This window comes from Seriola lalandi, unplaced genomic scaffold, assembly GCF_002814215.2.
Source record: "Seriola lalandi dorsalis isolate HSWRI2012SDOR001 ecotype SW California unplaced genomic scaffold, Sedor1 jcf7180002054905, whole genome shotgun sequence".
Lineage (NCBI taxonomy): Eukaryota > Metazoa > Chordata > Actinopteri > Carangiformes > Carangidae > Seriola > Seriola lalandi.
This window is the reverse complement of record NW_019525457.1, coordinates 39907-54704: the sequence shown is the minus strand read 5'-3', so window position 1 is coordinate 54704 and position 14798 is coordinate 39907. Positions and strand designations below refer to the sequence as shown.

At 43.7% G+C, this 14798-nt stretch overlaps 1 protein-coding gene across 2 annotated transcripts in view; it reads left to right on the top strand.

Annotated features, from left to right (window-relative positions):
- The first annotated feature begins 6 nt into the window (after positions 1-6).
- Positions 7-14798, top strand: part of LOC111672901 (homeobox protein Meis1-like) — a 31355-nt gene continuing 16563 nt past the window's right edge. Inside the window, exons 1-8 of one of the 2 annotated variants that reach the window (XM_023430483.2) lie at positions 7-428; positions 3890-4149; positions 4755-4896; positions 6018-6068; positions 6584-6634; positions 6891-7034; positions 8614-8725; positions 12209-12348. In XM_023430483.2, the coding sequence (XP_023286251.1) occupies positions 417-428; positions 3890-4149; positions 4755-4896; positions 6018-6068; positions 6584-6634; positions 6891-7034; positions 8614-8725; positions 12209-12348 (912 nt within the window). In that variant the 5' untranslated portion in view covers positions 7-416. The remainder of the gene's footprint in view (positions 429-3889; positions 4150-4754; positions 4897-6017; positions 6069-6583; positions 6635-6890; positions 7035-8613; positions 8726-12208; positions 12349-14798) is intronic. The other variant, XM_087169663.1, reaches the window with a different exon arrangement.

The window sequence follows — 14798 nt, the reverse complement described above, 5'->3', positions numbered from 1 at the left end:
AGGAAGCCGCTCCGCTGGAGCTGTGATGGGGATTTGAACGCAGCTCCGCGCAGAAGACGGCCCGGGCTCAGAGCGCAGCGGGCGGGTCCGCGTCGTTGATCCCCCCCGGTTTGGATGTAACCTGATCGGTCTCGAGCCTGCGGACTGAGCGGTCTGTCGGTCGGTTGTTTGGCGGTTGCCTGGAGCGGGAGGCCGGGAGCAGGACAGCGTCTGCCCGGGCTGGTGCTGCTGTGGACGGACTGTTGCCGTGGGTCGGAGCGGAGCCCGCAGGGACCGGCTGCTGCCGCTCCCAGTGTCCGTGCGTTGTTCTCCGCGTGCCGGACTGACACTGACTGATCAGCGCTCCGGTACCGGGACTTGGATGTGTGTGTTGCCCCGCAGGAGTCACCTGGAGTCCGGGCGGAGAGTCGGGGCCGATGGCGCAACGGGTGCGTAAAGTCCAGTTTAACCAGAGAGAGTAAAGTGAGACAGTGGATCAGAACTGAAGCTTCATTCATCCGAACCCACAGAAACTTTCTAACTCCTGAACACGGGAACCTTTATTCTGAAAATAATTGTTTTAATTCAAGATCACGTAGTTATTTTTTTTAGAGGTAATTAATATTTAGTTTTTTAACTTTTTAATTTCACAGATCTGAACTTTGTCCCGCGCGTCACAATAATCATCAAACTTTTCACCTGAAAGTTAAAAAAAAACAAAACTTTGTTCAACAGTTTTCTTTTCTTTTAAATTTAATTTCTTATTAAAGGATGAAAACTATAAAAACGAAACATTTAATTAAAAGAAGTTGGATGTGATTGAACTGCAGCAGAAACACAGTCAGTCACTTTAATAAAATCACTGAGCAGAAGGAAATAAATAAAGTGTGTAAAGAATGTGCGGATCATGAGTTTCAGGGTTGTTGCTGTGTTTGACCTTCAGGCCTCCGCGGTTCACTCTCAGCTCGTTTATGACACAAATGTCAAATAAACAAAAACATTTTTTATTTTATTCCATCAGCTGATTTCAGCCACTGTCTCTAAAACTCTGATTCACTTTTTACCTTCAAAATAAAATCAGTTGGTCGGTTCCTGACTCGCGTCGCTCGCGGCTGTGAGTCGGTGTGTGTCCGTCAATAAAACCTGTTGGTATGAATAAAATCATTTCTAATGTTTCCGTAGAAACTCTTCTTTATTATTATCATTATAATAATGATAATAAATATTATCATTACTATTACAAACCAACAGAAGCTTCAGACTTTACAAAGTTTTATTTTCAAACAGAATTTTAGTCAAAGTTTTAACTCGTCTAATTAACCACAGTGGAAATAATAATAATAATAATATAATACATTATTTGTATAAAATTAAAATAGATTTTTGCTCATAATTCATATACATATTTTTATATAAATTAATGTACAAACAATTTGAAACTTTTTTCCTAATTGATCATTTTACACAGATTCTATAAATAAATCTATAAATAAATTCATGAAATTGATTTTGAAATTAGAACTGATTTTCTTTGACTTCATTATTATTTTTATTATTATATTATAATTATTAAATTAAACGTTTCTGTTTTTTACATGTTCACATTAAAACAAAAAGTGACCTGAAAAACAAATTCATTTGTTTCTTTATTCATTTAGTTTTTACCTGAAACTTTAAAGTTGTTTTTAATTTTCACAGTTTTTCATGTTAAAGATTTTATAGATTTATTATTAATAATTCTTTTCTGTCTGGTCAGCTGTTTATTGATCATTTACATCAGTTCTTCACACTGTGTGTGTGTGTGTGTCAGTGTGTCAGTGTGTCAGTGAGTGTGTGTCAGTGTGTGTGTGTGTGTGTATCAGTGTGTGTGTGTGTGTATCAGTGTGTGTGTGTGTGTATCAGTGTGTCAGTGAGTGTGTGTCAGTGTGTGTCTGTGTGTGTGTCAGTATGTGTGTGTGTGTGTCAGTGTGTGTGTATCTGTGTGTGTGTGTCTGTGTGTGTGTGTCAGTGTGTTTGTGTTAGTGTGTGTGTGTGTCAGAGTGTGTGTGTGTTAGTGTGTGTGTGTCAGTGTGTGTGTGTCAGTGTGTGTGTGTTAGTGTGTGTGTGTCTGTGTGTGTGTTAGTGTGTGCGTCAGTGTGTGTGTGTGTGAGTGTGTGTGTGTCTGTGTGTGTGTTAGTGTGTGTGTGTGTCAGAGTGTGTGTGCGTCAGTGTGTGCGTGTCAGTGTGTGTGTGTCAGTGTGTGTGTGTCAGTGTGTGTGTGTCAGTGTGTGTGTGTCAGTGTGTGTGTGCGTCAGTGTGTCCGTGTCAGTGTGTGTGTGTCAGTGTGTGTGTGTCAGTGTGTGTGTGTCAGTGTGTGTGCGTCAGTGTGTGTGTGTGTGAGTGTGTGTGTGTGTTAGTGTGTGTGCGTGTCAGTGTGTGTGTGTCAGTGTGTGTGTGTCAGTGTGTGTGTGTGTCAGTGTGTGTGTGTCAGTGTGTGTGTGTGTCAGTGTGTGTGTGTGTGAGTGTGTGTGTGTGTCAGTGTGTGTGTATCAGAGTTTGTCTCCTGTGTTTTCGACTGTTTTTCTGAAACATCCCATGAGAGAAAATACACACCAACAACAACAACAACAACACCACCAACAACAACAACAACAACAACAACAACAACAACAGCAGCTTGTTGTTGTTGTTGTTGTTGTTGTTGTTGTTGTTGTCGTTCAGTGTGTCATGCTCCTGCAGATGTACGGTGGCCCTGAAGCTCAACACGCTGCCACTGAAGAAAACACATGAAAACAAAACACGAGCTGCAGATACTCACCTCCAACAGGAAGTGTTTCCAGGGGACACTAAAGAGTGAGACGCACTTGTCGTTGTTCAATGTCCAGTTGTGACTTAAAACACTGAGTCCAGCCTGGTTCCTACATCAGAGGAAATAAACAGGAAGTGGACAGAATAATAGGAACACCTGTGTACACCTGTGAAACCTCCAAACCTGCAGCAGCTGTTTACAGTTCATCATGTTCTCTTCTTTCTTTCTTTCTTTCTTTCTTTTTCTTTCTTTCTTTCTTTCTTTCTTTCTTTCTTTCTTTTTCTTTCTTTCTTTCTTTCTTTTCTCTTTCTTTCTTTTCTCTTTCTTTTTCTTTCTTTTTCTTTCTTTCTTTCTTTCTTTTCTCTTTCTTTTTCTTTCTTTCTTTCTTTCTTTCTTTCTTTTTCTTTCTTTCTTTCTTTCTTTTTCTTTCTTTCTTTTTGTTTTTTCTTTGTTTTTTCTTTCTTTCTTTCTTTTTTCTTTCTTATTGTTTTCTCTGTCTTTTTTCTTTTTTCTGTCTTTCTTTTTTATTTCATTTTCTGTCTTTCTTCTTTCTTTCTCTTTCTTTCTTTCTTTTTCTTTCTTTCTTTCTTTCTTTTTCGTTCGCTCGTTCTTTCTTTCTTTCTTTTTCTTTCTTTCTTTCTTTCTTTCTTTTTCGTTCGCTCGTTCTTTCTTTCTTTCTTTTTCTTTCTTTCTTTTTCTTTCTTTCTTACTTTCTTTCTTTCTTTCACTTTCTTTTTTCTTAGTTTTTTCTTTTTCTTTCTTTCTTTCTTTTTCTTTCTTTTTTTTCTTACTTTCTTTTTTCTTTCTTTTTCTTTCTTTCTTTCTTTCACTTTCTTTTTTCTTAGATTTTTCTTTTTCTTTTTTTCTTTCTTTTTCTTTCTTTTCTTTCTTACTTTCTTTTTCTTTCTTTTTCTTTCTTTCTTACTTTCTTTCTTTCTTTCTTTCACTTTCTTTTTTCTTTCTTTTTTCTTTTTCTTTCTTTCTTTCAAACAGATGAAAACACTTTGCTTCTGTAGAAACAATTTTTGTATCTTTTCTTTTTATCTGAACAGTGTTTTAATCACACACACACACACACACACACTGAGGTCAGAGGTCACAGTGCTCCTCTCTCTGTTTCAGTATGAAGACCTGGCCCACTACGGCCTGGAGGGGGTGGGGGGGGTTTATGGAGACCACCACCACCATCACCACCACGCCGCCGCCGCTGCTCGCTCCCTGCAGGCCGTTCACCTGGCTGCCGCCGCCGCCGCCGCCAGTCCATACCCTCCACACCAGTACTCCCAGTCCACCCAGTCCACCCACACCCACACCAGCAGCAGCAGCAGCAGCAGCAGCATGGCTGGGGACGCCGTCAAGAGGGACAGGGACGCCATTTATGGGTGAGACGAGTTTACTGAGAGGACAGACTGTTTCTTCCAGTCGTCTGTGTTCGGGCCGAGCCGAGCCGAGCCGAGCCGAGCCGAGCCGGCAATTACGAGCAGCGAGATGTGACGTGTCAGCAGCTGGTTCAGTCTCTTCTTCTGTGACCACGTGACGTAGCTTAAAGACTGATGTCATTAATAACTGAAACAGGAAGTGAACTGGGAGCTTTATTCTATCAGAGACGTTTACCTGAGTCAGAGATGACCTCATTAACCACAACTCACCTGAGAGAGAGAGAGAGAGAGAGAGAGAGAGAGAGAGAGAGAGAGAGAGAGAGAGAGAGAGAGAGAGAGGCGGGGGGTCTAACGTTTATATATAATGAGTGGCTCATGTTCTCAGTCCACCTTCTTCTCTTTGACTGTTTCTGTCTCTTGCTGAACGACTCGGTTCAGACTCAGACGCTTTCATGACTCTTCAGCTTCCTGTTTTTTAAATGTGACAAACTGAACTCCGTTTACCTCCAGTGTTAATTATCTTTTCATGATCGTTGTTGTGGAGTTTCTCTGTGAAGTTCAGGGCCGCTGGGAACTCGTGTTACAGTTTTTTCCTCCTCCTCTTGCAGACATCCTTTATTCCCGCTGCTCGCTCTGATCTTTGAGAAGTGTGAGCTGGCGACCTGCACGCCGAGGGAGAGCGGCGTGGCCGGAGGAGACGTCTGCTCCTCGGACTCCTTCAACGAGGACATCGCTGTCTTCTCCAAACAGGTAGAGCCAAACAGCTGTTCACTGACGATCTAAAATACAAACGTCCGTTACACATTATAAAAGTCTGATGAGCACAACGTGGTTAACTCCTCCCCCTCCACTCAGACCAGTGTCAGGTCTCGTCATGTTCATCACAGTCACAGAAATATCAGTAATTACTGTCAAGTCTTGAGTTATGGCTAAAAAGTGTTTTGTGAGGTCAACGTGACCTTTGACCTTTGACCTTTGACCTTTAGCCACCAAAATCTACTCAGTTCATCCTTGAGTCCAGGGGAATGTTTGTGTTAAATGTGAAGAAGTTGAGTCGAGGTGTCACTGAGACATCGTGTCCACGAGAACGAGACGGACGGATGACCTGAAAACAAAATGGCCGCCGCTCTGACTGTTGCCGGGCGGAGGAATAAAAACACTCAGCGGATTATTAACAGCTGTGTCTCAGGTCAGAGGACGTGGTCCCTCGTAGACCCTGAAGACGGTCCGGTCTACCGAGGATTTCCTCTTCGTGTCACCAGCTGTTCCCGCCTTTACCGTTGCGTCACAAAGCACGGCTCCTGTTGCCTAGCAACCTTGACAACATGTAACTTCTTTTTCGCTAAAACTAGTTAATTTTAAATCTGTTGGTTTCAACATTTGTAGCATCAGACCTGAAAACCAATACTGACATTAGACTCTCCGCTTTACTTTCATTAACGGAGTGCAATGAATCATGGGATATGTAGGACCACCAGGGATTTGTTTTATTTCTTCAGGTAAATCTCACTCCTTTTCAACAGAGACATGAATTTACATTAAAACATAATCAAAACATTTCATGAGCAGATAAAAAAAGACTTTACAAACAATTTAAATGACAAACAATAAAATTATGAAATTGTAATAAAAATAATGCACCATGAAAAATAAAACATAAGATGCCGAGATCATAAAACATGGCCGACAGTCATCAGTTCAAATCAAGTCATCGTTTCACTTCCTGTTGGTTTTAAGTGACGCTGCTTCAGATCTGATTAGATTCATGTGTACTGTGCTTCAGTTCAGTCAGTTAATATACTGCTATTGATTAGTATTGATTAGTACAGTATCATAGAACTGTGTGTGTGTGTGTGTGTGTGTGTGTGTAGATCCGATCGGAGAAGCCGTTATTTTCATCAAACCCAGAGCTGGATAACTTGGTGAGTATGACACGACTACGTTTTCATCCAGACCAACACACCTGAAAACACATATCACATGACCATTCACCTGCACTGAGCATGTGCGAGCCGGTGTAAACAGGAAGTAGATTATATTAAAACACAGAATGTAAGTGAACAACAGCTGCTAGCAAAGGCTGATGAGAGCCAATCAGGAGAGACCGTGGGTATGACCTCATCGTTTACAAAGGTCTCAGTTTCTGTCTGTCCAGACTTCAACACAACCCCACAGTTTTCAAAATAAAGCACACAACCCCACAGTTTTCAAAATAAAACACACAACCCCACAGTTTTCAAAATAAAGCACACAACCCCACAGTTTTCAAAATAAAACACACAACCCCACAGTTTTCAAAATAAAGCACAACCCCAGGGTTCAGCTGATGGTGGTGCGTCGTGATGTGTGAAGTCAACAACTCTTTTAAACATCTAAACTCAGTCTGACGAACTTCTCTTCTTCTTCAGTTTTATTCTGGTTGTTCTTTGTCTCGCAGATGATTCAGTCGATACAGGTGCTGCGCTTCCACCTCCTGGAGCTGGAGAAGGTTTGTCTCAGTGACCTTTGACCTTCTTAGTTATCACAGTTTGATTGAGCCAGCATCTGCTGTTTAATCTGAAGTAATGAGATTAGAACCAAGATGTCTGCCGTGCTGCTAATCCAGGATTAATCCTGAGCAGATCCCACTGTGATCCTTTAATGTCACTGTTTACACGTCGACATGTAAATCTTTATTTTATATGTTTTATACGTTTCACTCATGTCGTCACGTCATCTTACCTTTCTGTTATTATTATTCTCAGGTTCACGAGCTCTGTGATAATTTCTGCCATCGATACATCAGCTGTCTGAAAGGGAAGATGCCGATCGATCTGGTTATTGACGACAGAGACGGAAACAAATCGGACAGCGAGGACTTCATCAGGTCATCGAACAACCTGGACCAGGTGAGCTCGCCGTGAATCAGCTGTTCATCATCTCTGTTCGCTGCAGTTTCAAATGATGTTGTGTATTTGCTGAAGACAAGAAGTCAGAAACATCATTTCACACGTGATCAGACAATATTCAATAATCAATAATCAAGGTTTGGACGGAGTCCAGATGATTTTGATGAATTGTTTCTGTACTTTCAGCTGATCTGAAGTTGCATCATTTAAAGATAAAATGTGAAGGTTTAATGTTATAAAACTTATTGTTTCAACACGTCAGACTTTTTCACTGAAGCTCGATGAATCTGCAGAAACGGAGAGTGATGAAGCAGATCTTCATTTCATAAACATAAACATTAAAAACAGGAATCGTAAAAAGAATTTAGAAATGAACAATGAATCCATCAATAAATACTTCAGATTTAAAAATGGATTTACAAAAACAGGATAAATCTCTCATTACATAAAGCATTTATAAATACAGTCATGAATAAATAATAGAACTTAGAAAACTATTTGAAAAGGTATTTTAGCTTCATTCAGCCACAGAGAGGTTAGCTAATAAGAAGAGGAATGTGATCCCGTTTATAAAATGTCTCTTCAAATACATAAAAATACAAACAGCTCTTTCCTTTGGCACTACTTTTTTTAAACCGCTGAACCTCCGTATTCCTACGCACAAGCACCTACATGGTGCTGAGGGAATCAGAAAGAGCTGAAACTAACTGTGTTTTGGCGGGAAGATAAAGATGAAAATCTTCTACATGAAGCTTCTTTCACACAGATGTTGGATTGTTTCAGTGTTCGTCTTTTAGATATATATCTATATCTATATCTATATATATATATAGATATAGATATATAACACCGATATGACTGCCTCACACAACCACACGTCTAATAACAGGAACTGTCCCTTTAAGACCGAAGAGGCTCTGCAGGTTTTATTTACCAAAGATCCCCAGAAAGTGAAGCTGGAATATGAGCAGATAGATTTAATGATCCAGCTGCAGGAGCCACACACACACACACACACACACACACACACACACACCCTTGTGAAGACTCCTCTGTTTCCCTGAGCAGCTGAAATGAAAGTGTTTTCCTCAGCGGTGAAACTCCCAGCAGCCACTTGTCGAGCCTTTAACCCTTTAAACACCACAGAGTGTGAACTGCAGCAGCTTAGTGTTGGATGACCATTGAGCAGCGGCTCGAAAGCTCCGGTTTCCTTCTCAAGTGCCTCCTCTCGGTCGGGTCGTACGCTGATAATCCTCCTGGTCCCAGAGGAGGCGTGTCTACTCTGATCACCTGTCAGTCACACACTGTGGGCGGGGACAGTGATATGGTTTTTATGCTGGTTGAGGAGGGAAAATTGGTGAAGTGATGATGAGGAGGCTGAACCTTCCTCACTTCATGTTCTCCACATGTTTCCATCGTCTGAGCTCCAACTGGATCTTTTAACCACCTCTTCTTCTTCTTCTTCTTCTTCTTCTTCTGTGGTTTAATGTTCACACAGAGGAGACAGGACTCCTCTCAGGTGTGACTCTGATGACGCTCCGGTTAAAGCCCTGCTCTCGTTCTGTGTCGTCCTCTGCAGATTTCCTGGAGCAGAGATCAAGACGACGCAGCGTCCATCCGCTCGGCCGGGACGCCGGGACCGTCCAGCGGTGGACACACGTCTCACAGCGGAGACAACAGCAGTGAACAAGGTACTGATGCAGGGGTGCATTAATACTGGAGTGTGTGTGTGTGTGTGTGTGTGTGTGTGTGTGTGTGTGTGTGTGTGTGTGTGTGAGGGTTTATGGGGGGGCAGAGGTTCTCCGTCATGCTGGATGTGATGCGAGTTTGAACATAAAGGGGGGAGACGTTGGAGAGAAAGAGGAAGTGAGAGAGTGATGAAGGCTGACAGACGCTGAGCAGAGCTGGAAGAAAGAGAGCTTTATGTTCCCACACACACACACACACACACACACACACACACACACACACACACACACACACACACACACACACACACACACACACACACACACACACACACACACACACACACACATAAATAAGATCTGGACACTCAGTCTCACAAAGTTTCCTTTCACTTGAACCTTTTCATACTTGAATTCCTGCAGTAACGTCCTGAATTCAAAGTCTTCAGGTTTGGTTGAATCACGAATCAGGACACGTTGAATCATTAAAGCAAATAAGCATAAAAATAATAGAATCACACTCTGAATTCTGACGTGTTTTTCATCTGGAGAAAAAAGTTTTGCTGCCTGAGAAAGTGATTGATTTGATGCTTAGTCCCCTGTTTACATTTTATTAAGGACTAAAGTTATGGAGGATTGAGGGCGTGGCCTCTTTGACTGACAGGTGGGTGTTGTCATAGGAAACTGACAGAACACGAGAAAGTCTGAGCTCCTGTTTTTACAGAACAATCAAACTCTAGTATTATTTTATTTATAAGCACTAATTAGCAGGTATCAGTGTCTGCGCCCCCATGCCTGGATTGTTAGCTTAACTGTTAACAAGCTAATTAGCCATCAAATTAACTAGTCTTTGGTTAGCCTTTGAGCAAGATGTTAACGATGCTAATGGGGGCGTATCCTTGCTACAAACTGGCAGGAAGCAAAGTCTCGGCTCCACACAGGCCCCTCCTCTTTGTCAATTTTTGGATTAACTGGGAGTTAGGGGGCGGAGTCAGACACTGCCCAGATGGCAACGGTGAAGCAGCTCACTCTGAGCTTCAGAAACCTGTGGCTTTCGTCACAGATGCGACGGCCATCTTTATTTACACAAGATAAATTTCTGTCATTTTTTTAAAAAAATGATTGATGATCCGATTGATTATCAGAATTGTTGGCAATGTTTTTTTTTTTTTATTTGATCAGTTGATGGATCAATTAGCTGACTAATCCATGGACAGTCTGTTTTCACCTGTGTGGGTCAGATGGTTGGTGTGTGACTGGATGGACATGCAGCCAGACCACAAGCTGCTGCAGCTCTCAGTCTGTTGAACCATCACTCACACTCTGCGCCGGAGCCTCACCAGGTGAATCAGAGATTCACCAGGTGAATCAGAGACTCACCAGGTGAATCAGAGATTCACCAGGTGAGGAGCTCGGTGCAGCAGGACTTCACATGACATCTGCCGACTGCAGCCCGACTCCGCAGCAGGTTTGGCCCGAGCTCGGCGTTAATTTGTCATCCTGGAGAACAGACATAGACCATAATATTGTCACTTTGAATGGGCTTTCTCTGTCAGCCAATCGTGGACGAGAGAGAGAGAGAGAGAATCACACAACCACAGATTAGCCTAGCTTAGCATAAAGACTAGAAACGGAAGCAAACAGTTCTTCTGGTCCCTGACCTGAACCCGATCCAGCACCGAGTCAGAATCCGTGTGGACCTCACCGCTGTCACATCAGCCGGTTCAACATCTGCTCAGACCGAAGCCGGAGGAAGCTGTTACACCGTCACGGTGTCCACATACTTTTGGCCGCCTATAAGTTAAGCTCTCACCGCAGGAGGTGTCGTGTTGACGCCTCCAGCACCGACCTCAGCGGTGAGGTCATTAGAGCGTCGGATTGGCTGGTATTCATCGGACCCCTCCCACCATCGCCAGCAGAAGACAAATGGTCCGTGGTGGAAAATAAAGAGTCTCTCGCTCCGTCTCTCTCCAGCTCGGATAATAAAGATTTGTTCAAACAGTGACGGAGGAGCGAGAGAGACGGCAGAGTGTCGAGGTCGACCTGTAGGAAACCTCTTTATCCATAAATGTCATTAACAGTGTTCAAGCAAGAACTCGCTCTAAACTGCAAATCACTAAATGAAATGGAAAAAACAAAACAACTTAATATAATTGAAACGTTTCAAATATTAGAAAAGTCCCCAGAGATTGTTTTTCAGTTTTTCTTTCTAAAGAGAAAAAAACTGACACTAACTACAGGAAGTCATTTTACTGTAAGTCCTCCTCCTCTGAGGCGCCCCTCCCTCCTCTGAGGCGCCCCTCCCTCCTCTGAGGCGCCCCTCCCTCCTCTGAGGCGCCCCTCCCTCCTCTGAGCCCCTCCCTCCTCTGAGCCCCTCCCTCCTCTGAGGCGCCCCTCCCTCCTCTGAGGCGCCCCTCCCTCCTCTGAGCCCCTCCCTCCTGGAGTCCACGGGTTGTTGTGAAGCCGAGTCGTCACAGACCATTAGCAGTAGAGGTGGACCTCTCTCCCCTCCCTCTCCCCTCTCTCTCCCCTCTCTCTCTCTCTCTCTCTCTCTCCCCTCTCTCTCCCCTAGGAGCTGAGGAGAGAGCGAGAGTGTGGTGGAGGGGGTGGGGGTGTAAATCAGCCCCGGGGAGCTCGCGGTTCGCCCTAATGAGGCTGAGAGCTTGTTTATGGAGTTACGCATCATTTTTATGATTATTTCCACCTTCTCAGGCTCCGCCGCTCGGCAGAGTCCTGCCTCTGTTGAGGCGGAGCGAGGCCCCGGTCCACCGCCGCCTCTGGGCTGGACGGCGGACCCGGAGCACCCGCCGCAGGCTGCCAGGGACCGTCGCCCTAACCTTGGCCCGGCGCTGTTAAAAACACTGAGGAGAAAATGAGGCTCATTAAACCGGCAGAGAGAGAGCAGTAAAAACACCAGGCCGCAGCTTTTAGTGGTTTTCAGTTGAAATGCTGCAGTATTCACCACCATCCAGAACCTGCGGGGGGGGGGGGGGGGGGGGCACAGGGAGGGTCACAGAGCGGAGCGGGCCGGCTCGTGACTGCAGGGTCACCGGTTTGATTCCACTCATCAACTGGGAGAGTCCATGAGTGAAGGCATGTGTTCGCTCGGAGCCTGGCCTCATGTATGTGCTAACGTCAGCTAGCTTCAGCTAACGTCAGCTAGCTTCAGCTAGCAGAGGGAAATGTGAACGACAGAAGCGTCAGCTGTTTTCATCTGATCACGTTTGTTAGAAAACAGTTATTACATGTTTATAAACTGATGATGAACGTGTGATTCAAGTGTCTCCACCTCCTTTAAATGCATAGTGATGATTCTGTTTGGATTCACTTCCTGATCATGTGATGGGGGCGTGGTCAGGATAAAACATGTCGTTAAATTGATCTTTAAAGTTTTCAGAAACGTTCAGAGTTGGTCACCGACGTTTGGTAAATTTGGAAATGAAAAAGTTCAGTGGTGTGTTTTCTCCTCTGCGTGTCGTTGGTCAGGTGACTGTCTGGATAACGGCGTGGCGTCGCCCAGCGATGACGACGACCCCGACAGAGACAAACTGCACAACAAGAAGAGAGGGATCTTCCCCAAAGTGGCCACCAACATCCTGAGAGCCTGGCTGTTCCAGCACCTGACGGTCAGTGAATCAAACGCACCTCACCTCATGGAGGCGTGTTGTCTCAGGTGTCACTCTACAGACGCTGAGTGACGATTGGCTCCCCCTGGTTCAATGCTGACACTTAGCTCTGACGGATCATTGCAAGAGGAATAACAGCTGTAATAAGTTAGAACTACACACCTGAAACATTATGGTCACGTGCTTAACGTCACATGATTATCTCTCTGAGCCGGTCGTCCGTCTCAGTGACACGTTCAGGGAACTTCTTCACCTTTTGTTAAAAACATTCACTTTGGACTCAAGGACGAACTGATTAGACTTTGGGGGTCGTGAGCTCCAGTATTTGAACCCACAATAAGACTTTTTCGTTTCTTCATACCTTTGTGTTTGTCATAATAAAGTTCTCATTTAAAGTTTCAGTGCTGCACAGATTCAGAAACAGCACAAGCTCAATACTCAGTAAAGACTCTTGTACAGTATAACAGAGGTTAACAGCCCATAAAACTAAAAGACATTTTTGTAAACCAGAATAAAGAAGGAAAACTTCAACACAGATCTGTTGGAGTTGCTCTAGAGGTGATTTCTATCTTTGGAGTTATTCTCATCAGCTCCTCAGTTTCTGCTGCTCATCCGTCGGTCTGTTTCTGTCTCAACTTCTCCTCACTCTGAGCTCAGAACAAAACAGCACTGCTCCCATTCAAGCCTCTGAATCGGACGCTCTGATTGGCTGTGACAGCTCCCACTGGAGCCAATAGGAATGTACAGTTGAGTGACGTGACTCTAGACGTCACCAGCAAAGAATGAAGCGAATCGATCAATAAACAGAGAGAGAGAGAAAGCAGCCATGCTCCAGACAAATGGTGAAACTACTCCAAATATTTCCTGACTTTAATGTTAGTGTATTGATGGAAGTCAGAGACTCACACGGATGAACAGGAGCTCGTTAGAAAACAACGATTCTGTAGTTTAAGGAGAAAAAATGTTGCGTCTCCGACTCAATCGGTCGCGGAGTTATGATGCTCTGAAGACAAGGTGATATTTTGAAGTGTACACACTCCTACGGGACTAAGGGGCTTAATTGGGTTCAGTCCAGACTCTGGTCCTGGACTGTTGTTTGGACCGCAGTAACAACAGGCAGGGACGGGCTCAGACCAGGTGTGATGGGTTTGGTGAGCTGTATATTAATGTCACCCTGTTTACAGCATCAGACAGAAATCAGTTTCCAGTCGGAGCCTGAAGGGAAATCTGAGTCTTTATGAAGCTGAAATGAATCGGCTGGCACCTGAGAGAAGGGGGGGCTGTTGGAGATGAAGGTCGCGTGAAGAACAGACTGTTTACTGCTGTTTATCACAACATGGAAATATTAAAGTAAATACAAGCTGACCTGAACTGGAGAGCCGGCCAACATCAGTCTGACGTCAGTCAGACAAAATACAGACTGACTCATTACAGACAGAAACACCTTCAGACTAACTCGGGTCTAAGTCCAGTGTTACCATGGTAACAATCAGTGACACCTGTGCGGACCAGCATGGCTCATACTGTGGTTTGCTGACATTGTTATGGAGACAGCAAAGAGAAAAGAAAGTCTTTGCTGAATTTTCAAAATAAAACATCCTGTAACTGTTGAATTCTCCCTAAAGACAAACTGTTCAAACAGAGCTCAGTGGTTGGATGTGGTTCCTTGGTCAACCATTTTTTATATTTAAAAAAAAAGTCTTAATTTACCCAGAATTCATTGCACCACAGTCCGGTTTAAGATAGTCAAGAACTAAATCTCTGAATTCAGATTCAGTCAGTCTGAATTCTGACTGTTTGTTGTTGTCTCTGTGAAACCAGCTCCAGGTCTTTGTCTTTAAGTGATGCCTGGAGCTGGACCACCTGATTGGTCTCGTTTGGTTCATAGATAAATACAGCGGGGTGTCGTCTGTGTAACAGCGGACATTTATGTTGTCCCAGCACAAAACCCTGTGGAACTCCAGGACTAACTCCTGCGTTTATGGAAGAGTCATTATTAACATGATCAAGCTGGGATCTGTCTGATAAGTCTGACTTAAACTATCGTTCGAGTCTCTGTCATCAGATCCTGTGATCGGCGGATAAATCATTCAATTCAAAGAACAAAACTCTTTTCAATGTCATTGAAATCTGAAACATCATCTGTAAACATCAGTAAACATCTATAGACATCTAAACATCTGTGAACATGTGTGTGTGTGTGTATGTGTGTGTGTGTGTTCTGGCTGCATGTGTGCCTCCTCTGAAGTTGTACACAAAATCCTGCTTCGAGCCACAGCTCATAAAAAACTGAACCACAAGCCGACGTGCTGTTTACACACACACACACACACACACACACACACACACACACACACACATTTTCATGTTTTATTTTACAGTGTTTCATCCGCGTTAATGTAATTACTGTGATTTCCCTCACTCACTCTCACATGTTAATTTGCCTTTTT